This window comes from Rhinopithecus roxellana, chromosome 2, assembly GCF_007565055.1.
Source record: "Rhinopithecus roxellana isolate Shanxi Qingling chromosome 2, ASM756505v1, whole genome shotgun sequence".
In the NCBI taxonomy this organism is placed as follows: Eukaryota; Metazoa; Chordata; class Mammalia; order Primates; family Cercopithecidae; genus Rhinopithecus; species Rhinopithecus roxellana.
In genome coordinates, this window is record NC_044550.1 from 96,295,776 (window position 1) to 96,320,282 (window position 24,507).

A 24,507-nucleotide genomic window follows, 5' to 3' on the forward strand; every position below is an offset into this window, starting at 1 on the left:
AGTAAACCAGCAAACTGAGAAGTTAGAACTTGAACCCAGGTCTTCTGACTCCCAATCAAGAATAGCTTCTGGATGTAGAAAAAGTTGTATTTTTTTTCCTATAACATGATACAATTTCAGAGCTGAACAAAACCTTAATGATCAGTTATTTCAGAGACTGGAAAACATTTCTGGAAATAACATACAGTAAAATACTTATTTTGCAGGCTATACAGGATATGTCACAAATACTGATTTCTAATACTGTAGCATTGAAACAGACATAAACAACGTGTGGTAAAGAAATGGTTCCGATAGAACTTTTACAGAAACAGGCTTCAGACAGAATTTGATCCATGGGTTATAGTTTACTGATCCCTGATTTACTCTCTCTGAGCCTTATTTCTGAAGAAAAAAAAATATTGTCACTCTAGAAAGTTTATTAGACTTGTCCAGGTTTCTTCTGGCTGTAGCATAGCAATCTATTTAATCTTGCTGCTTTTTTAGTCTAATTGGCAAGGTTTGTACATTCTCTACCCTCAGCTTTATAAGGAATGGTGCAAATATTATGCTAATTGGCCTTTTTGTGGTGCTCATGGAATTTGTTTAGGTAGTCACTAGTATCTTAATTGTGCTGAAAAAAGTTCATTGATTATATACATCTTTCTCTGGAGACTCGCAGACATACAGTCCCTTGAAATGTTGATCTGCCTTTCTTCAGGATTCTTCACTCCGCAGCATCGGAAAACAAAGTCTTTAATAAGCGCAATTGGCAACAATGACATCTATTCAACGTTGCAACTTAGACTCCTAACAGATCACAGGAAATCTTAAAATTGTTCCCTCCATCTCATACTCCAAGGGAGCTATAATTAATTTTGAGTTGTTACTTATACTTAAGTCAAAAATAAAATATTTATAAAGTTGTGTTTTGTATTTTTCATTTGATCATTCTTTGGGGAAAGACGCAATATGTTTACATAAAATAACATAATGCAAAACAACCAGATATTTTCCAAGTGTGTTTGATTTGTTATTCAAATACGAATCCTGCTAGCAACCTTAGTCGAAGGCCAGAATTTTACATCTATAGTCAGAGCCCTATGATTTGATTTTAGAAAACCTATCTTTATTACATTTTCTGCTTTTAGAGGGCTCTGTGTTTTATGTTAATGTCAGGCCAGTTATGTTCCTCCGCGGTGCATGGTGTTTAAACCAGAAGATTAAAAACAAGTTAGAAAAATTTTCTGCTTAGAGTTATCCCCATCCAACTGTGTGTGTGAGTGTGTGTGTGTTTGTCTGTTTGTGCGTGTGTTTCAAGAGATCAAATATTAACTATTTCTTTGCAATCTAAACACACTTTTTAATTTTGAATGAAACTGATAATACACATACTTCTAATTTAGCTTTTTTTTCCCTCATGAAGAAGGCAGTAGAAGCTATCTGCATATCATTATAAAACTACTCTTTCAATCTAAGAAGGAAGCCAGAATGTGAGCCTTGGGGGAGTCTCTGTTTGTGTCTATATTCAAGTTTTGCTGTCTCTGTTATAATAAATGAGTTCTTATATAATCAGATAGAGTTGAAATCTTGGTGGTTGCTATAGGGAAAATATAAAATGAAAGGTAGTATCAGGCAGTGATAGTATTCTCCATTTGGAGCAGACTTAAAGTAAACACAAAGTTAAAGGCAAAAACCAGATATTATTTCCTACTTATATCCTGAATATAGTCTAATATTACATTGGTATTTAGAGATGTAGGAGAAAATATTTTGGGAAGTTTATAAAAATAAATGAGATACTAAAGCATTTTGATAATCAAGTGTTGAGGATTATTCGGAAAAAACGATCAATGCTTTGCCTTTGGATATTTTGAAAATTTTTGTAAACATTTAAAAAACGGAACCTTACAATGAGATGAAGACAAAGAAAAACAGAAAAAAGATAAACAGCAAAGAAGGAAGATAAAAATAAATGAACAATTCTATTAAAACCAACTTATGGCCAAGCACAGTAGCTCACACCTGTAATCCCAGTGGTTTGGGAAGCCGAGGCTGATGGATCACCTGAGGTCAGGAGTTCAAGACCAGCCTGGCTAACATGGCAAAACTCCATCTCTACTAAAAATACAAAAATTAGCTGGACGTGGTTGCAGGCACCTGTAATCCCAGCTATTCAGGAGGCTGAGGGACGAGAATCACCTGAATCCGGGAGGCAGAGGTTGTGGTACGCTGATATTGCTCCACTGCACTCCAGTCTGGGCGACAAGAGCGAGACTCCGTCTCCAATGGAAAAACAAACAAACAAACAAACAAACAAACAAACAAAAAACCAAAAACTTATTCCACAACTTAATGTACTACATTTTTAAAAATTACATCCCTATTTTCTTATCCTTGGCAGATTTCTTTCTTTGTTACTAGGAAAGTACATGTTAGTTTATATGGATATTTGAAACCAACTTTAGTGTACAGTTTCATCACTGATCACTGTGGCACCTAGATATGAGATGCCATGAGAAATATTTGTAGTTATCCTGTGTCATTTGGGGAAGAAGTAAGTTCATTCAGCATTGATTTGCAATAATTAGTGCTTACCTTTATGTTAAATATTGTGTTCAAGAAAGGGGAGAAGCATATACTTTCCAGCACAGAATTGGTAATACTTTTCTGGAATATGGATTCAGTATTGATTATGTTTTTATTTTCCTTTTGTCTTTCCTTCCTCCTTCTCTCCCTTTCTTTCTTATTTTTCTTCCTTTCTTTGTTATTCCTTGAGACTTCTTTCACATTCAGCCTTTTGTATTTTCACAAAAGGGATTTTTGAATATTGCTACGAAGTATAGTTTTGTAGTAGGAGCATTTCGAATACTCATAACTTGTTGCTTTTGACCAAAGTCCGTCACAATTTCTAGAGTAGAGAACGGGCACACTATGAGCCGTAAGCATCTCAGATGTTTTAAGTAGAATAGAGTTAGAATGAGTTTTTGAATGTGAAAAAAAAAATCCACATGAATTTCATTGCATCCGATAAGCACATTTCTCGTGTAAGTTTGGCTTTGCTTTCGGTGTAATCAAGTAAGAAAAAAAGAGTTGTTTGAAAAGTAAAGTCCTTTTATAAAGCAGTAAGAAAGTCATCTTTCCTAGAATTGTCTCTTGAGTTATCTTTACACAACAGCATCATTTTGAAACAAAGCACAAAATAAGGGTCATGTACAAGATGCTCTAAATTGAAAGGTCTTTGTATATACATCTTTGGATCTAGAGAAACATAGTGACATCTGCCTTTGATTATCATTAGATGGATAAATTCTAATTCTAGGACTGTATTTAAAACATTTCAACATACACAATGATATTATATGTTCTGGGAATGTGGCACACGGTGGTTATTTTTAACATAATTATAGATGTCTGGCTGGTCGTCTTTGAAATAAATTATTTTTAAAAAGGCTTTCATGGAAAAATTAGAATTCTTCATGGTTCAAGTCATGTTTATCTTGGGAAAATTCAAAATAAACTATTTGAATAAAAATTTGTTTGCTTTACAATTGTCCAGATTAACTTTACAGAAACTTTTTGTTAATTGCTAAAATATCTAGTTTGTTCAACTACTCATATTGTACTTCTCCTGTCGTTGTAAAACAGTTAAAGAAAATGGGAAAACATGGCTTCAAGGTGTTGGTTCAGAAAAAAAATTAGGATAATTATAATATAGAAAAAGAATTAGCTGTACATGCATTTTTACTGTAGACCAGGGTTCCTTACCTCTAGGAATCAAATCACTATATGTAGATACAATCATTTTTACTCTGTGGGTTGTTTACCTCCATTTTGCAGATTGTTTTAAATTTTACAACGATGGATCTTTACAAGAGTAGTTTGTGCTGGTATGACTACATTGAAGTAAGAGATGGGTACTGGAGAAAATCACCTCTCCTGGGTAAGATATCTTTTCCATCTTATGTTGCTATGTATTAATTCTGTCCTGTCCAAAGAAAACCAACTGATTCTCTCAACAGTCATCTTAGAGTTAAAAATGTGTGGGACTAACATTATTTTTATGTTAATTATACTTTTTTCAACCATACCAAAAATATTCGAAGACAAATGGATAAATACATTCACTGATTAACTAATTTGAGCTAGCTTAAGTTATGAGGTAGCCGCTAGGATTTGAACATAATGATTGAGAATAGCTTTCTCATGTATTGTGCCTATCATGAGTACTCATCCCAATGTTTCTGTATTTTTGCTTTAAGAATCAGTTTCAACTTAAAAAAAAAACTAATTTTGAGTGTACTTGTTGTGTGTTTGTGTGTTTTGTTTTTGTTTTGTTGCTAAGCCAGTAGTGTAAACTGTTAGGTACATGTTTGGTAGCTGGCTTCCTATGTCAAGCATATTAACTCTTATTATATTATAGATGTCACAATTTTGCTTCTCAGAGAGTTTTCTGTGGCTGAGAAGAGACATTTGCAGTTTGTGTCATAAACTATAGTCAGATTTGGTGCTCATGAAAGTCTGCTGCCAATGTTTAACCACAGACCACACTATTAACTTACACAGGCAGTTTACTGATGCCCTCTGTTTTACTCAAAGGTGAGAGCTGTTTGGAGCATGCAGGCATCCACTCTATATTGATCTTTTTCTGAGATTGTAATGTTCTCTTTACTCTTAGAAGTAGTTTTGCTCAGTCGCGGTGATGAACTGTGCAGCTCTTTTAACAACTAACACCTACTGAATGGGCACAATTGTATTAAAAGTGACAGCAGCCATAGTAAATCCAAGAGATCTGTAGAAATGTTTAAAAATAAAGAATTGAACGAATGTGGTAAGTCAGACTGAGGAAAACATTGTCTTCTATATTTAGTTTCTTAGCCTAGATAAAGCAACATTTTACATATGTATGCACAGGCCAAAGAAAATATTTCATTAAATTCATATTAGAGAAACAAATCTAGAGCTAAAATTCTGAACAACACTTCTTTTTAGAGCACCATCAGCATTACATGGCTCAATGTATAATGGACCACCAGAGTGAGGCAGTGTAATCATGGTTTTTATGTGAAAAGCTTTCCCTACCGTTTCTTCTAAGTCCTTGCTCCAAAAAGTGCAGCACTTAGATTGGTAGCATCGAAATCAGCTGGAAAGTTGTTAGAATTGTGGAAACTTGGCTCCCACTCTATATCCTCTGAATTAGGGTTTGCATTTGAATAGATTTCCTAGAAATTCAGATGCACACTATAGTTTAAAACACACTGCTCTGTGTTACCTGCCTCTAATTTGCTTTGCAATTTCGGAAAATATGTCTTCACCTGTCAGCTGTTAGTATGAACTTGCTTTATGCAAGTTGGCTGCCATTTTTCATACACTAAAACTATGTATGCCATTTCCAGAGACACATAAAAATGGATAACATTGTAATATGTTTGTAGAATTATTGCATGTGCTTTATAATATTTAAGCATTTTGTGATCATGTGAAAGCTTAGAGCATAGAGGCAGAAATAAGCATAAATATTTGTGGAAAGATGGGGAAGAAAGGAAGGAATGACAGGTATTATATTCATTTGCTGTAATTCATATTTCTAGATACAGAATTAGAAGACATTGGAAATCATGCTCAAGTCTTCTGATAGTATTTGTTATTCTGCCTATAACACCACAGATTATAGCTTTGTAGATGACATGGAATGCGTGCAGTGATAAAAGATACCAAGAGTAGCCTCGGGGTTTTCCTAAGGAGTTGCTATCGAACCTGGGTGAATTAAGAACTCCCCTCTGAGCTGAGAGCACACTCTTTTTTTCTTTCTTTTTTGGAAATGGAATCTTGCTTTGTCACCAGGCTGGAGTGCAGTGTTGCCATCTCGACTCACTGCAACCTCTGCCTCCCAGGTTCGAGTGATTCTCCTGCCTCAGCCTCCCAAGTAGCTGGGACTACAGGCGTGCACCACCATGACCAACTAATTTTTGTATTTTTAAGACAGACCGGATTTCACCATATTGTCTAGGATGGTCTTGAGCTCTTGACTTCGTGATCCACCTGCCTCAGCCTCCCAAAGTGCTGGGATTACAGGCATGAGCCACTGTGCCTGACTGAGAGCACATTCTTAACCAAGTCATTTCCCTGCTATAGGCCAGGTTGACAATTTGAAACCACTTTCTTAGGGTGACTTGCACCTTTTTTCTGTTCCCCATGAAATAATATTCCCCACCTTGATGCATCATTTGACCTTTTTCAAATATTGTTTTTGAGTAACCATCTTACTTCTACATATGGTAACAATACTGACATCAGTCAGTTACTCTGAGGCTGATAGTCAAATGCCTTATAAATGTGTATGAAGAGACTGCTTTGTTTATCTACCATTAGTAAGTAAATATTAAGGCATAGTTGTGGTTGCAATCACTTGGAATGGAAATGTGAACCAAATCAGTGTTTACATTTTATTTGTGGCTAGTACGAAAAAAACATAGAATATAGAGTCTTATTTAGGAGTTTCTCTTTATTCTTTTATTTCTTTTAGGTAGATTCTGTGGGGACAAAGTGCCTGAAGTTCTTACTTCTACAGACAGCAGAATGTGGATTGAGTTTCGTAGCAGCAGTAATTGGGTAGGAAAAGGCTTTGCAGCTGTCTATGAAGGCAAGTCACATTGAATTTTAGAGAGTAGTTCATCTTATACCTCAACAGAAATGTTCATTTCTTAATTTCTTTACAATGACATTGTTACCATATTTTAAAATTATGAATTTTTCTGACTCTGTATTATCATATTCATACAGATAATTTTAATAAAAATACTCAGTAAATTTAAATTGCAAGAAAAACCTGTTTTCTAGTATCAGTGATGTAATAATATCTAAATGTGTTCAGGATGTGTGGAGAAAAAAGCAAATGGCACAAGCATTCTTAAAGTTTAATTGTTTCATGATAGTTTTAAAAGGTTATGAAGAAATTATTATTTTCCTTTGTACTGATTTTGTGTCTGTTTGATCCCTGTATTCCTGAAATACTTTTTATTAGAGGAAATTGCACAGAAAGTAATTGTGCCGATTTCTGGGGCATGTTTTATCTAAATAAGAAAGTCAGCATTTGAGGAAGGACTTATAAAATGCTTTGTTTTATCCTTCTCTAAAACAATAAACTGGCATTGTGCTTTCTTGGCTTTAAAACCAAGCTCCTTTCTTGCCAGGTTGTGGGTGGAGGAGACACTTCCTAGTACAGCAGTTTATGTAATTTTGAAGACAGAAGATTTCTGCTTCCCTTAAACTTTTAAGTAAATGGAAGCATTTTGTTTTAAGGATTAACTGCCCAGTAGTGGAGAGGATTATTTGGAGGGAGTCACAGATGCTGCACGCATGACACTAACTCACTGCCAGAAACCCAGTGAGTTCTGTTCAGGATGAGACTCTTGTTTCGATGAGCTATTTTACCTGCAGTCGAAAGACCAAAGGAAGCAGCTCAGAGAATCACAGAACAAACTCACAGAGAATAAATTCACAAAGCCAGTAAAGGTTTTTAAAGGTTAAAAAATACCTTTTTGTTAAGATAGGATTAAAAATTATTTATTCCTTGACCATTATCTAATATTTGTAGTTATTTGATTAGGTTTTTTTTTTAACCATATAAATATTTACTACATTACAATCAGTCAACTTTGATTTTTATAGCCTGGTCTTTATCTACTGAACTACAGGAGCTGAACTTCAATGTTAACCAAGAAGAAAATGAAAACGAAATGGCATGTCTAGGCTTAGTTATTTGTTTGTTTTTTGGCTTTCTTCAGCGATCTGTGGAGGTGAGATACGTAAAAATGAAGGACAGATTCAGTCTCCTAATTATCCTGATGACTATCGCCCGATGAAAGAATGTGTGTGGAAAATAACAGTGTCTGAGAGCTACCACGTCGGGCTGACCTTTCAGTCCTTTGAGGTAAAGTCTTTTAGGCTATCTTCCTGGCACATATTCTCCATAAATGACAATGGCATTTAAGAGAATCCTCATTAAATCAGCAACGAAACAGAGAGTCAGCCTTTTAATCAGCAAAGAAGCAAAGGCTCACTCATAAAATGCAACATCAAGAGCCTAAGAGTTTTTTTTTTTTTTCTTCTTTCCTCGTTCGCATACATTTTCAAGAAGATTAAAGTGAGTTTACATTATCTGTGCTATTTGAATTAGAATGTTTGAAGTACTGACAATAGTTTCTTTTGACAAATGCACAGGCTGATTTCACAAGAGGGTCCATTAAGTGATAGAAGTTTTATTTCTCTTCTAAACTAAGAGGTTAAAAGGTAGACAGTCTTTCTTGTAAGAAGAACAAAACATTTTTCACCTTTTTTTTTTAACCATTACACAGATAATTGTTTATATCAAAAGCAGGGATTTTAAGTGTTCTTATGAGCTTTCAACCTCCTTAAAAATATTCGTCAGGGAGATCAGCAGCATCACTGTGTTATTAGAGGAAGGGCCAGAAGAAATCAAAGTCCAATCAGAAATTTTGGATCAAAGTCCGGGTCCAGAACTAACACACTGGCCCATGGGTCATTTTTGTGGGATGAAAGGGACTGAGTTAAAGATTTAAAGTCAGGAAATAGGGGAATTTCTCAGGAACTCCAGAGTGTGTTTAAATCAAAGAGTTGTTCTAGAAATTGAGAGTTCAAGCTGAAGTGGAGAGAAACAATGAGGTCCTGGTGGTAGGTCCCAGCCAGGGTTAGAAATTTAGATGCATGATTGGAGATGGGGACTTTACTGATTGGAAGACTCATTCACTAAGTGATCAGAAGGCAGTAGTGAGCTCTACTACCCATTGGGTAGTAATGAGCACTGTGAACACTACCTACTGAGGGCAGTGATCATGGTCATGGTTGTGTGTCTGCACCTGCAGCAGGAGCACCAGGAGAATCCAGGCATTGCCAGTAAACCCAGAGCATCTCTCATCCTCATCTGCAAGCCTGTGCATTCTGTTTCTTCAGTACTTGTCTCTGTCCCCTTGCATGTACCACCCAGATGTATTTCCTTTTGTTACCAAAAAATATATACTTTCCACTTTAATCATCATGTTGCATTTTATGCTCCTGATCACTTTATTTATTTATTTATTTTTTGTACTTTTGGAAACTTTGATTCTGCCATTATTTGATTGACAGTTGAACTTTGTTATTTTAATGGACTAATAGATTTGCAAATACTGTTCAAATAGACCAGTTTATGGTTGACAGTGAACTAAAATTGAGTAGAAAAATTTCTCCCATGATTTAGACAAAAAAAGCTGATAAAAATTATCTAACCAATGCCTGTATTTGCTGTGTTTTGTGATATTTCAAGAATAAAGAGATTAACTGTCTTTTAATATGTAATTCAGTTTTTTTGTGGAATTCTATAATAGACATGATGCCAGGAAATGCATTCATTCCATCAACCTGAAAACTGATGCATGAAATTGCTACCTTAGTTGATTTGTACTTTATTTTTTATTTATCAATGCAATAACAGTGATAGTCTTCAAAAATAAGATAGCATAAGGACAAATGAAAAAGATTTGCATCTCAGACACTTATAATTATGCCTGATACACAATAGTCACTTAATAAATATTTGCTTACTGAGTGAATGAATCAGTGATGACTATGCTTTATGACCTGGGAAAAATCATGTCATAGGACGGCTGAGAGTACATTTTATTTATTGTCTCTAGTTTCCTGTCCTATCTTCATATTACTTTATTTCTATATGTTTCTGCCTCCCTCATTTATATGTTAGACATATTTTGATATCTGGTAGCTCTCTTGTCTTTAAATGACCAAAACTGAACCCTTGCTTATTTTGTCTCACTCACTAAGCCAACTCTTCTTCTATTTATTTCAGTACTATTTCAGTACTTTTTGTCACCGCTTATCCAAGGAACATCCTTAATTCTACCTTTTCTCTTAAGCCCTGCAGCCAATCTATCAGCATATTTCAGTTGCTTTGTCTCCAAACTATACCCCATACACGATGACTTTACACCACCATTGTTCTCACCATCCCCCTCTTTGCTTGGAATTCACAGAGAGAACCTCGGGTCTCTACTCTTGTTCTGCATATCCCGTTCATCACCTCACAACCAGAGTGATGTTTTTACAATGTACGTTAGATTATGACACTGCTCCACTTACAGGGGGTTTCCATCACACCTAAAATAACATCTAGACTCGATTATCATGGGCCACGTCACTTGTGATTTGGTCTTTGGCACCTCCTCACTTCCTCTGTGTCAGCTCGTCTGGCCCTCTTTCTCTTTCTCAGAAACACCAACCTCACTCCCATATCACAGCGTTTACCGCTGATGTTCCTCTGCCCCAGGTCTTTGCTTTTACTCTCCTGTTGCTTTATTTGGATCTCTGCTTAATTGCTGCCTTCTTAAAAAGTTCTTGGCTGATAACACTACTTAAAATATTGTCTTACCTACAATTATCTCTAAATCGTCACTCTGTTTTATTTTTAGTTAATTGCACTTCCAACTACTGGAATGTGTGCTACAGATCTCTTTATGTACATGTTTATTATCTGTCTCTCTCACTAGATTATGTTCACCAAAGGGTTGGGTTCTTACCTGTGTCTCTGATCATTTTATCTCCAGCAACATTGTTTGTGAGAGAATGTTTGATAATAGATGAGATAAATGGATGGGTAGATTACATGTAAATCGATGTTTGAGTGTGTGACAGTTGGCGGATGGAAATGAATATATCCTTTCTTTATTAAAGGCTTGTAAGTTTCCATGCAGAGGGAAACAAGCCTGAATAGATAAGAAAGATTTAGATTATGGAGTACCTGGTATGCTGAAGTTAGACTGAATTTAGACTAGAGATGCTGAATTTCAAGAAATTCACAAGTAACAGGATTTAAAGGTACCTAATAAACATCTAAATCTTCTAGGTAAGGAAACTGAGTTTATGCCGTTAACTTAGTGTCACACAGGCGAGTACTAAAAGAGCATTAAAACCCAGGTACATTTGATCCTGATTTTATTTGCAAATTTGCCTATTTACTAAAATTTTGGAAGCCTAAAATTAATATTTGCAGTGCCTTCTGGGTCATTCACAGATGTGTACACAGCAGCAAATTTTGAGTCACCTAATGTGCCCATTGCCAGCTGTCATGTGCCTTACTGAGAAAATATGTGTGTCAGATTATCTTCGTTCAGACATGTGTGGTGTATATATAGTGCTGTTGGGTGAAAGTTCAGTATTAATAAATGGGCAACCTGTATTAAGGTGTCTTTAAACAGAAACACACAAAACAAAATGTTGTGACTAGAATCTCACAGGAACTGTGACCCTGGGAGCAATGAATCAGTACTTGCTAGTTCAGTATTCTGAGCAACTGAATATAATGTAACTAGTATGAATATAAAGAATCAGCTTTATATATTTTCTTATTTGTTCTAATAGTCATTAGGTGGTTGTTTAATTTAGTCAGTTATCTGTTTATATCAATTCTTTTGTTTACCTATGTTTCCAATACTCTGATTTTACCTGACAAAGTCCAGTTTTTATTCACTGATTCTAGTCTTTGCCTTATTTCAAAAACTGTTTATATTTTTATTTATTATTATTATTATTATTTTGAAATGGCGTCTCACTCTGTACCCAGTTTGCAAGGCAGTGGCATGATCTCGGCTCACTGCAACCTCCACCTCCCGGGTTCAAGAGATTCTCCTGCCTCAGCCTCCCGAGTAGCTGGGACTACAGGTGCATGCCACCACGCCCGGCTAATTTTTTGCATTTTTGGTAGAGACAGGGTTTCACCATGTTAGCCAGGATGGTCTCTATCTCCTGATCTCATGATCTGCCCTCCTTGGCCTCCCAAAGTGCTGGGATTACAGGCGTGAGCCACCGCGCCTGGCCGTGTTTATTATTCTTTATGTTACTGTATTCCTCTTCAGATATAAGGGCCATAAAGATAAACTTGCCTATCATGCTGTTGAAATCTACTTTAAAGAACTTCTTAGCTGTCCATCATTTATGCCTCTATGTGAATTTATGTCATGGCACCTTTGCCAGTGCCATTTGCATTTTCATGAAAGTGCTGAAACAAAGTCTATGTGCCTTTGTCAATGAGTTTCAGGAATCTTTGAGCAGGAAGGAACACTATTTGAGAGGTAATAGAATCTTGAGGCTTCTGTATTTATACGCTTTGTGAAGTGCTGTGGTCTGGATATTTGTGTCTACCCAAAATTTATATGGTGAAACATTAATTCCAAAGATGATGGTATTAGCGGTGGGGTCTTTGGGAAGTGATTAGTCATGAGACTGGAGCCCTCATGAATGGAATCAGTGCTCCTATAAAAGAGACCTAGGGGCTGGGTGCTGTGGCTCACGCCTGTGATCCCAGCACTTTGGGAGGCCTAGGTAGGTGGATCACCTGAGGTCAGGAGTTCAAGACCAGCCTGACCAACCTGGTGAAACCCCATCTCTACCAAAAATACAAAATTAGCTGGGCATGGGGGCAGGTGCCTGTAATCTCAGCTACTTGAGAGGCTGAGGCAGAAGAATCGCTTGAACCTGGGAGGCAGAGTTTTCAGTGAGCCAGGATCGTGCCATTGCACTCCAGCCTAGGCAACAAGAGCAAAACTCTGTCTCAAAAAAAAAAAAAAAAAAAAAAGGCCTAGGGATCTTCTGCCATGTGAGGGCAAAATGAAAAGGCACCACTTGTGAAGAGGGCCCTCACCAGACACTGAATCTGATAGTGCCTTAACCTTTAACTTGCAGCCTTGAAAACTATAAGAAACAAATGTCATGGTTTGTAAGCCACACTATCTATGATATTTTCTCATAGCATCTGGAATGGACTAATATAGGAAGCTTTCTCTCCTCTGGTAGTCATTGGATACATTATTTCTTAAGACCAATATACTGAAGTGAGTTTGTATATATGAATATAGATACCCGCTGAAAGTAATTTGGAAAGCTTGTTTTCTATTTAACAGCAGAGTCATTTGTAAAGAAGCTTCTGGTACTATTATTTTATTTGAGAACTTTTTTAGTAAGAAGAAATACAAAAGAGAAAAAGTTTGGAAGGCTGGAAATGTTTACAGTAATAACTTCAAAGGAATGTCACCAAAGCAGAAAAGAAGTGAAATAAACCTGGAGCTTACTTTTGTTTAAATTGAAATTACCACATACATTAGTTCAAATGGTATTAAGTTTGAGGTACTTGTCAACATGACTACACATTCTGATTTGGTGATACTTTCCCTACGAAATGATAAATACCCTTAACAATCACAGCAGCGAGCTGAAACATTCTAAACTATGTACATACGTTTTTATCTTGGTACTTGGTAGACTGCTTGTCTGAAAGTAATCCTTTAAATCCTTTAAATATTTTTTATTAATTTATGATAAGTAGGCTAGTCTTTGTGAATGAACTAAAAAGCCGAGATAAGGAGGTTTTAATTAGTTAAGGATTTTCTGCTTGCCATGTACTATTTCTGGGAGCTTAGCTGAGAATATATTTTGGTAATGGCTGTAAAACAGAAGAGTTATGCAGCTCTTCATGAATTACAGTCTAGGCTATCATTGTATCTGAAAGGTTAGCACTTGTTAGTTTCAGTAAACTTGCCCAAGGTTCCACAGTTGGTAGCACTATGATGGAAACCAAGGCCTGGCTCTGTGCTTTTATGTCACCGGGTCTAGTAGTAAAGAGAAGCATCAGTGTTCTATTAATATAATATTATGACATTCAATTCTTTCCTCTTGTAACTATCTCCTCTTGTACATTTTTGTTGTTTAATCATTATGTGTCAATCAGGGGCATGTCTGTTTTATTCACCACTGTTCACATACTGTCAAGTGAATATTATTTGGCCATAGCAGGTTTACAATAAAATTATTAAATTTATGAGTAATCAAAAAATACTTGTATCATGGAGAAAAAATGAAGTGGCAGCAGTTAAATAAACCGTTCACATGAAAATAAACCTAAGCAAGACCTGTGATGTTGCTTTTAACATGTTTGAACTTTTTTTTGAGCTGTAATTATTAATGTGTTGTGTCAACTTAATATTAAATTTTACTGCTAATAAACATTAAGATAACATAATTTAAAATAATTATGTATTAAGTTTTTCACATTTTTACTCATTATTCCTTTTGTTTATACTATTATTTGCTAGACTTTACTAGATTTCTCACATTGTAAAAATTATTTTTAATTTTTAATGATAAATGCTTATTTGCATTGTTTTTATTAATCAGTTTTATTTAACATTTTCCCCCAAAGCATAAAACAGCTTTAACATTGCTCCAAGTGTATATCATTTAAAATAATATTATCTCTACAAGTTGTATCATTTACATTGCATTAATTATATCTGATTACATTAGCTATGTTTTAAAGCTACATTGTAACAGTCATGAGAGCTATATTTGATTATAGTAAAATATACATAACATAAAATTTCCCATCTTAACCAGTTGTTAAGAGTACAGTTAAGTAATGTTAAGTAGATTAGAAATGGTCAAGCAATTTCCAGAACTCTTCATCTTGCAAAGCTGAAACACTATTTCCATCACACAAAAACGCTCTAATTTTTTCCTCCTTCCCCTGATGCCATTTGGCAACCTCTATTCTTTCTGTCTGTATGAATTAGAGAACTGTAGGTACCCCTTATTAAGGTGGAATATTATTCCATTGTATGTGTATACCACATTTTATTTATCCATTCATCTATCAATGAACCTGTGGATTGCTTCCACTTTTTGGCTATTGGGAAAATGCTGCTATGAACATATGTGTGCAAATATTTCTACAAGACTGTGCTTTCAATTCTTTGGGTTATTTACCCAGAAGTGGTATTGCTAGATCATATGGTAATTCTATTTTTAATTTTTTAGGGAGCATGGGATACCTTCTACTAAAAATTATTATCTAGAAATTTCTAAATGTCGAGAGATTTTTATAAATAAGTAGATACTGCAATAGATATTTGTACAACAGTATTTTGATTTGGAAATTTGGTTATCAAATGAAGGCAAGCATGTGAGTGGGTCCCAAGCCTGGGCCTGACCCCTACCTCCAGGGCTGGCTTTCCTTCAGTGTCAGAGCTCACCTACTTGCACTGACCACTAAACTCTGTACAGGTTGGCAGGTTTAGAATGAGAAGCTGACCACTTTTGGTTAACTTCCTTCCTTCCTTCCTTCCTTCCTTCCTTCCTTCCTTCCTTCCTTCCTTCCTTCCTTCCCTCCTTCCTCTCCTTTCTTTTCTTTGTTTCTTTCTCTTTCATTCTTTCTTTGTATAAATCATTGCTTTTGGTGTTCTTTTACTGATGAAGCTTAAAGTTACTGGCATAACATCAATAGACTTGATTCACATTTTAGTTTCAGCCATATTTATTTTTATCCATTCCATATATTCATTGATGAAGTAATTTGATATAGCTCAAGAAACTGTTGCACAAATGACACAAATAAAATAACTCAAACATTCATTTGTGCTCATTGTTATTACTCATGTGTTGATGTAGCTGATGAAGTATAATTATAGTTAGTACAAATGGAGCAAATTCACTGTGCAAGCCTTGCATTTAGGATTAAACTGGAAAAATAAGTAACTGAAGACCATTCAGGTAATTGATGAGACATCTAGAATTGTTGTTGTAAAGATATAATGTATTTCCAAATATCATAAATTCATGTAGATGAGGCACATATTATTTTCTCGGCAACTCAACATCTGTGGCATTCACTATGTGAGAATGTTGTTACCCCAAATACCAGGTACATAATTAACATGTAATTAATATGTAATGCATAAATGTGTACTAGTGAATTTAACCCTATAATTAGTTATTTTTACCTGTGAAATATTTACTCTTTGTGTATCATATAAAATATTTAAAATTCCAATTTTTACTAAGTAACCAGTGAGTTCACTGTAAATTAAAATGTAAAGTGAATGTTTGTATATCTATTAAAGGAATAGAGTGAGTTTTATAGACCAGGCAATATAAATTATCATATTTCTTTTTTTAATCATTGAAGAAATCTGAAATTTTGAGTTTCATTTTCAGTGGGAACTATGCTGTCTTCCTTGTTAGTACCACAATTTTTAATAATAATATTCTTTAAATAGTAATTGAAACCCTTTGTAATTAACCTTTTTAATTTTTACACTGTAGCCTGGTTTCTAATATGAAGCAATGTAATATTATCATTATTATTATTATTATTATTATTATTATTATTATTATTATTTGAGATGGAGTCTCTGTCTGTTGCTCAGGCTGGAGTGCAGTGGCGCGATCTCAGCTCACTGCAACCTCCACTTCCTGGGTTCAAGCAATTCTCTGCCTCAGCCTCCTAAGTAGCTCCTAAGGATTACAGGTGCCCGCCACCATGCCCAGCTAATTGTTTTGTATTTTTAGTAGAGACAGGGTTTCACCATCTTGGCCAGACTGGTCTTGAACTTCTGACCATGTGATCCACCTGCCAAGACCTCCCAAAGTCCCTGGATTACAAGGGTGACCCACTGCGCCTGGCTGTAATATTTTTATTAATGGACCTTCTAGTACAAGATGTTGCTTCCTTCATTGTGTATTCTCAATTCTTGTGGTTTTCTCTCTCATTCTTTCTCCCCCCTCTTCCAATATGATTTGTGAATCAGATGCAGTTCATTCTGTGTTGCTTTAAGCAGGGGAGGATAGTTTGGTTTGCCAAGACCTTTGGTTATTTTGTCTACAGCTTTTGTCGTTTATTCTGTTATCAAACTCTACAACTTGAAATCGGATATATTATTTTCTCTGTTGTCCCCTTGACCAAGAACAGCCTTTGCCCATCTGGAAATGTTCTCATATTTACAGAGAACCCTGATTTTGAAGGGATTCTATTAAAGACTGAGATAAGAGGTTATATATATATATATATGTATAATATATATGTGTGTGTATATTATATATGTATACATATTGTATATGTGTGTGTGTATATAAAAATGTATATATGTGTATATATATACACACATATATATACACACACACACACACATATTTGGCCAAATTGGGCTTGTCACCCCTGGTGACCAATTGAGTTACAGTTTTAAAAAGTGCTTTTAAAATTAGATGTTCTTTATATAAATATTTTCTATTTATTCCCATAATTGCACACACACTAAAATAATTTATTTTTAGGAAAAATATGGATTTATGAAAAGTACCCAATGAACACCTAACTTAAAATTACAGCCTTCTCTCCCCAGCCCAACTTCTCATACTTCTCTCATCCAGATACTAACCAGGCCTGTTCTTAATTAATTCCTGAGATCAGATCATATCAGGAAACTTCAGAATGGTAAGGCCATAGACATCTTCTCACACTTCTTATCTTGCTACGCTTTCTATTTTTCCATTGAATTGATGACTTTCTAACATTTTATAATTTAATTATTTACTTTGTTTATTGTTCCTTTTCTGGCTACTCATCAGTAGAATGCAAGCACCAGGAGGACAAGGTTATTTGATATTTTTCTGAATGATGCATACCAAGCAGGGAGAGTGCCTAGTGGAGACTAGGCACTATTTTGTGACTAGGAAGCAGCAAATGTAGTATCTAGTTCTAACTAAATCTGTGCTTCAAAGTGTTTTTGTTTGTTTGTTTGTCTTTATACTATCTAATTTGAAGACTATTATTGTTAGTGTATTGATAAAGCAGAAAACAGATTTTTCCACCAACTACACCAGCAGTTTCATAGTTTCATGTGTTCAAGTTGCAGTTTCGTGGACATTCCTCGATATTTCATGACATTCTGTGTATTCCTTAACACTAGTAACAGATTTCCATAAACTAGTGAATTGTATGTTGAGTGATAATTGACAACGTTTGATACTTTTCATGGTGTTTTAATTGTAGATGTCTTTGCTTTCTAGTTTTAAATATCTAATAAGCAGGTGAATCTATGAAGACTTAACTCTAGTGGTCAACTTCTATAAATGGTGAAAAGCAAGAATTTTACATAAAAATTGTCTTAGAATTTTTAAAACAATTTATAAATTTTGATTTTTTTGTTGGTTTGTTTTTAGAAGCTCAAGGCTGAAACATGGGTCCATGAACATGTAGTTCCCTCATAAAGTGTCATAGGCCAAAAGTCTGACCTAATATTTGCATTCGGTTTTTAAAGAAAGAGATCGAGTTTCCCCTGATTATCTGGGCTGAGAGGAGTGTGTTGAGATAAAATGCCTCATCCAAACAAGTCCATATTTCCTTGGGAAAGAGAAAACCACTGTTGATTCTACTATGTAGTAGTCTTTCTCTACACAACCAGGTTAATTATGGAGAGATAATTCAATAGACTAAGGAAGAACAGTAATCCCATATTATCAGATTTGCCTTTCAAAAAGAGATTTATAACCAAAAATAGTGCTACATTTGTGCAGAGAATTTGAATCCAAATTTTCTAGGAACAAAATAATGATTTTATTGAAAGACTGTGGAGCAATTTTTATAACTATGATCCAGAAGAAATTATATATTACTTGTAGCAGCATATCCGACCCTGATTTTTAGTGATAATTTTTAATTTTGGATTTTTTTCAGCCTCTATTAAATGAAGAATTTCTACTTGTAGTTCAATTTTCTTTTAAAAGGCAATTAATTTCTGTTGATCCTGACTCATGTGAATGTACTGTTTCATAGTTATTTTTTATCCTTCCCTGTCTACTAGAATAACATTCTTTGTTCGTGGCTATTACAGTGTACACTCATGAGAAACATTCAAGTATACTCATTTGATACAAATAATTTTTATATTAACAAATCAAAAGTATGGCACTGAGAAGACATCTAACCTCCTACAGAAAATATTTTGTCTATAAACATATATGTTCACATATTGTTTTCTGTTGCAGATTGAAAGGCATGACAACTGTGCTTATGACTACCTGGAAGTTAGAGATGGAACCAGTGAAAATAGCCCTTTGATAGGGCGTTTCTGTGGTTATGACAAACCTGAAGATATAAGATCTACCTCCAATACTTTGTGGATGAAGTTTGTTTCTGATGGAACTGTGAACAAAGCAGGATTTGCTGCTAACTTTTTTAAAGGTAATTTGAAATAATTTTCAAATGTGAGATTTTCTTTATCAAGGTTAGTTGTAACGTTTAGCTTTGAGTTAGGGGAGAACTAGAGAAAGTTTTATTGAAAGTTGAATATGAATAAGGGCATTTTGGAGAGTTTTGATAGAAAAGGTTATTAACAAAATACTAGAGTTTAGAACTTTGTAGCACAGGGTAGGAATTCCATTGGGACATTCTACCATCTGTTTTTTATGAAATAGTCAAAACAGCAAGTTCCAGAAAAGAATATACAGACAGAAAGAAGATATTTGTAATGCAAATAACCAACCAAGAATTCATGAACAGAAGAAGGTTACTGACATGAATATTATCTATTTGTTTCCAGGTGCCAGCATTACTCCCTTTCAGACTAGTCTTCCCCCACATTGGAAATAATTTATGGCCCCCTTAGTAGAATATTCTGATATCTAAAATGTCTTTTTGACAAACAATTATCTCTGATCAGCTTTGATTTTGAATTCCATAACTACATTTCAGTTTATTCTTATGTTCCATATTTTGTATGTATTGTGAAGTGAAAAGGAAGCAAATATTTTGGTGAAAATATTAATATCACATATGGATTTAGGAAATTCATTGGCACTTATGTTGTGTGTCATTATAGAATAAAATTTTTCTATGGGAAGAGAAAACAAAATTGTCCTCCATATTGATTTTTATAGGATAAATGATATAGGATAGGATAAAGGATTCAATTGTGTATTGCAAAACTTAGAGTGACAGATATGCAAATATTGCCATAATTTGAAGAACAGTGTAGTGGATTTTTCCCTGGGAGCTATTTTATTCATTATAGGAATTGCAAGGTAGAAAACTTGGCACTTTTACTACAGGCATTAAAAGAATTCATTAAAATCTCCATTTACGTGTTTGAAATTTTCTGTATGTGATATATTTCATAGAAGAAACATACTATTAAGCTTCTTTCATGTGATATTCATATATTTATTTATCAAAATGCTTAGTGTGTTGCTGATGCATAATTTCTTCAGAGAATGTTTACTGTTAGTCTCACATTAGATTATTCCTGAAGAGTGAGATTATGGAGTATCCTGTCATATACATTTTTAAAAATAGTATATATTATATATATATGTATAATTTATGTATATTTTTGTGTTTCAATATACAATTATACAGTATATATATTTATTAAAATATGGGATTATCATATTTTCTGGAGCAAAATGTCTATATAAGAAACACAATATTTAAATTTAAAGAGATCCAGTCAATTTCTGAATTTTATACTTTTTAATTTATGTTCACCACAATCTATTTCTTAATAATGATATTTCTTTAAAAGAATTTTTGCGGATATTTCTATCAAGTTATAATGTAAAATCAGCATTGCTGAAGCTATGCTTTTTAGTAAGTTTTTAAATTTCATTCTGAAAAAAGCCTAGGCTTCGTTATCCTCGTTTGACTTCAAATTCAGAAAAACACACACTGAGTCTGAGATAAAGTGATCTTCAGTTGGCCCAGCTATAGGTTTCCAGGCCTTCTCTGGGTTCTTTGACAATGCTTAGGTAGCAGCAACATGAAATTTATACATTACCCATCGGGGCTGATACGTTGTTCCTGTTCCTTTGTTGATGGAAGCAATGGAAGCAAAGAATTGTTTCCATTTTATTTGGAACCATTAAGCATGGTAGTTTTAGAAAGATTTGCACCGTCATATATATATATATATATATATATATATATATATATATATATATATATATATATGAACAGCATGAAAAAGACCCCCTCAACCATGATTCAGTTACCTCTCACCAGGTCCCTCCCATGACACATGAGAATTATGGGAGCTATCATTCAAGATGAGATTTGGGTGGGGACACAGCCAAACCATTTCACATACATACATATATATATATGTATAGTTGTTCTGTAACTATGGCCATTTTCATAGAGGAAGACGAGTGTGCCAAACCTGACCGTGGAGGCTGTGAGCAGCGATGTCTGAACACCCTGGGCAGTTACCAGTGCGCCTGTGAGCCTGGCTATGAGCTGGGCCCAGACAGGAGGAGCTGTGAAGGTATGACTGCACTCCTTCCTGGACCCCCACGCCCCACAATTCTTTATTTCTTATATTCTCATTCTCTATCTGTTTTCCACTTTCCTTCCCTTTATCCTATAGTGACCTCTTTCCTCAATTAGTAAGACTCAATTCATAGTCACAGCTGATGTGAAACCTCACCTGGATTCTTGTTATAGAATCCATCCTTTCCTCCTTTGATTACCAGACCACCTCGTTTACATATGTAAAACACACTGTATTAGTCCATTCTCATGCTGCTAATACAGATACATTAGCATATTTATTATGCTAATGTAAACATACCCAAGACTGGGTGATTTATAACGGAAAGAGATTTAATGTACTCACAGTTCCACATGGCTGGGGAGGCCTCACAGTCATGGGAGAAGACGAAAGAAGAGCAAAGACACGTCGTATGTGGCAGCAGGCCAGAGAGCATGTGCAGGGGACTCCTTTTTATAAAACCATCAGATCTTGTAAGATTTTCTCACTATTGTGAGAACAGCGTGGAAAAGACTCCCCCCACCATGATTCAGTTACCTCCCACCAGATCCCTCCCATGACATGTGGGAATTATGAGAGCTATCATTCAAGATGAGATTTGGGTGGGGAAACAGCCAAACCATTTCACATATATACACATATATAAATAAATTTATCTATATCTGTTTCTATCTAGATTCATCTATACATAAATCTACATCTAGACCTAGTTTTATATCCATCCTTCCTTTCATCCATCCATCCATCCATTCACAGGCCACTGTGTTTGTATATATTAATATATCTGTAACTATCTCTGTCTAGATCTAGATTTTTATCTATCCATCCTACCATCATTCATTCATTCTTCTGTCATACCAGGCCACCATGTATATGTATGTTAATATATCTAGATATATTTCTGTCTCTATCTAGATCTAGAATTTCATTCACCTCTCTATCCATCTATTCATCCTCCCATTTCTTCATCCATCCATCTATCCATTATTTGTTTTTATATTTTCTTAATATAGTCTATAGGTATGTCTCCCTTATTAAAATGAGAAGTCTTGAGTCAGAATCATCTTTACATCTCCAACATCTAGCACAGTCAGGCATAAAGCAGGATATAAATATGTGTTTTATCAATAAATGATTGATTTTTTTAAAAGACATATTTGTCATGGTTATCTGCATTTCCTATTTACATTCTAAGATGAGGTTTCTTGTACAATGTTTTGTTATCATTACCCATGATCCCTTCCTTCAGATTTTAAAGCTAACTCTTTTTTAGTTTCCTACCTCCATCCTATTACAGGCCCCATACTGCTATTACAGGCAGGATGAATTGGAAGATCTTTCTTCCTCCAGTCTATTCCTCCTTTATTTCTCTTTAAAAATTTTGGCAAAGTACATCTTCATAGAATGTGTAGCAGTTTAACATTATTTATATTTATGTATTTATTGGTTTACTGTTTGTGTCTCCCTCCAAAATGTTAGTCCTCTGAAAATGAGCACCTGTTTTCTACTGTACCTGCAATAGAGGATATAATAAGTGGCAAAGCGGAAAGCATTATTTGCTTAACGGACACCCCCCCGCTGACCTATTCAGCAAAAATCAGAGACTTCCTGTTTCTTTTTAAAAGTTTGAACTTTCCTATTTGACTTCCAGAAGTCTCTATCCCACCTATTAAACTACTAATTTTCCCCCTTTACCAGAATGAAAAAGACCCAGTAATGAAGCAGTATATTTTTAAAAGAGGACATTGTATATGAGACAATCAAAAAATAACAAAACTACTGTTTCTGTGGAGCAACTAGAAATACTTACTTTATCATAATTTACCAAGAAAGTGGTAAAAGTAAATGTACAGGTAGTGTTTGTATATACTCATAAATATAGCATATATGTATATGTGTACACACACACACACACACACACGCACAAAGACAAAAAAGGGACCAGTTATTTTAGGTAACTCTTGACTCCTTAGGAATTAATTATGAACAGTGTACAGCGTATGTTCTTTTCACTCAGCTTGCTTTTGGATACCATGATTTTGCTAATTTCACTGTCCATAAGGAAGAGAGGAAAGTTAAATAGAACCTTTTAAAAGTAGATCATCATAGATCTATTTAAAAAGAAAATCAGTATTTAAATGGGACTTTTTGGAATAACAAGTATGTTCTAGTTACCTTAATTTATCTTGGCTGGTAGCTCAGGTAATATTGAATTACTTGTCTTGGAAAAAAAAAGTTTGAGGAAATGAACAATTGATTCGGTTTATTACATCAGCCTATATCATGCTTTACATGTATATTTTCCTTAAATCTCCTAACACCCTTCTCAATTCTGACAAAAAAATATAATTTTTTCCTTAATTCTACAGTGGCCAAGGCACTACAAGATATTCTTAGACCAACTCTAAAGATAAGAAAATTGAGATCCAGGTTTTTTTTTCATCTTTTTACATTGCTCCCCTTACTTTAAAGCTACTAAAATTTAGTACGGCCATAATATTCTCGGCTCTTAAGCTACAAAATAACACTTTAAAAATGAGGTTTAATGACTATAGTACTTGTATAAAGACCAAGGAACAGAGACTACCATTTCTGGATTTTAAAATCCAGAAGATGGTTGAAATTTAGTGCTGAGGTGTTTTGGTATTAATTAATGGACAGGTGCTAAGAAGTGGGTGACTTTATGGGGAGAATATACCTTTTCCTTTTCTTTTCTTCTAGCCGCGTGTGGTGGACTTCTTACCAAACTTAACGGCACCATAACCACCCCCGGCTGGCCCAAGGAGTATCCTCCTAATAAGAACTGTGTGTGGCAAGTGGTTGCACCAACCCAGTACAGAATTTCTGTGAAGTTTGAGTTTTTTGAATTAGAAGGCAATGAAGTAAGTGAACAATAACTGTAATTTTTAAAAATCATGTTTTGGAACTCCCTGAAGGCAAACTGTCAAATTAAAAAAGAAAGAAAGAAAGAAACAGAGGAAGAAAAAGAAAGATGTAGTAAAATCGTATAGACATTGTATTCTTTCTTTGTCCTACTGCTCATTTCTGCAACTGCTTATGAATCTTGTTGGCATTGGATGATAATTTAGACTCTTTCTGGAAGATTGAAGATTACCTAGAGGGAGTTTTTATGTAGTGTATTTAATATTTACCATTTTCTTGATTTATTAAATAACTATGGAGTGTTTAGGATCACCTTCATGTCACATAAACACTTCTAGAAAAAAAAAAAAACCAAAACCCTCTGGCTGAGTCATAACAAAAATATCATTTGGAAGAACATGGCATATTTTACTTATGGAAATGGGTATATTGTCATTATATACATAGCTTTTCATTATGAATGTGCTCATAGTTCACAAAG

General features: G+C 34.7%; 1 protein-coding gene across 1 annotated transcript in view; it reads left to right on the top strand.

Moving 5' to 3' along the window:
* The window catches only part of TLL1 (tolloid like 1), a 235,514-nt gene that overhangs the window by 163,245 nt on the left and 47,762 nt on the right, over window positions 1–24,507 (top strand). Inside the window, exons 10-15 of the mRNA XM_030926364.1 lie at window positions 3,820–3,922; window positions 6,506–6,622; window positions 7,767–7,912; window positions 18,865–19,060; window positions 21,012–21,137; window positions 23,865–24,025. Of these exons, the coding sequence (XP_030782224.1) occupies window positions 3,820–3,922; window positions 6,506–6,622; window positions 7,767–7,912; window positions 18,865–19,060; window positions 21,012–21,137; window positions 23,865–24,025 (849 nt within the window). The remainder of the gene's footprint in view (window positions 1–3,819; window positions 3,923–6,505; window positions 6,623–7,766; window positions 7,913–18,864; window positions 19,061–21,011; window positions 21,138–23,864; window positions 24,026–24,507) is intronic.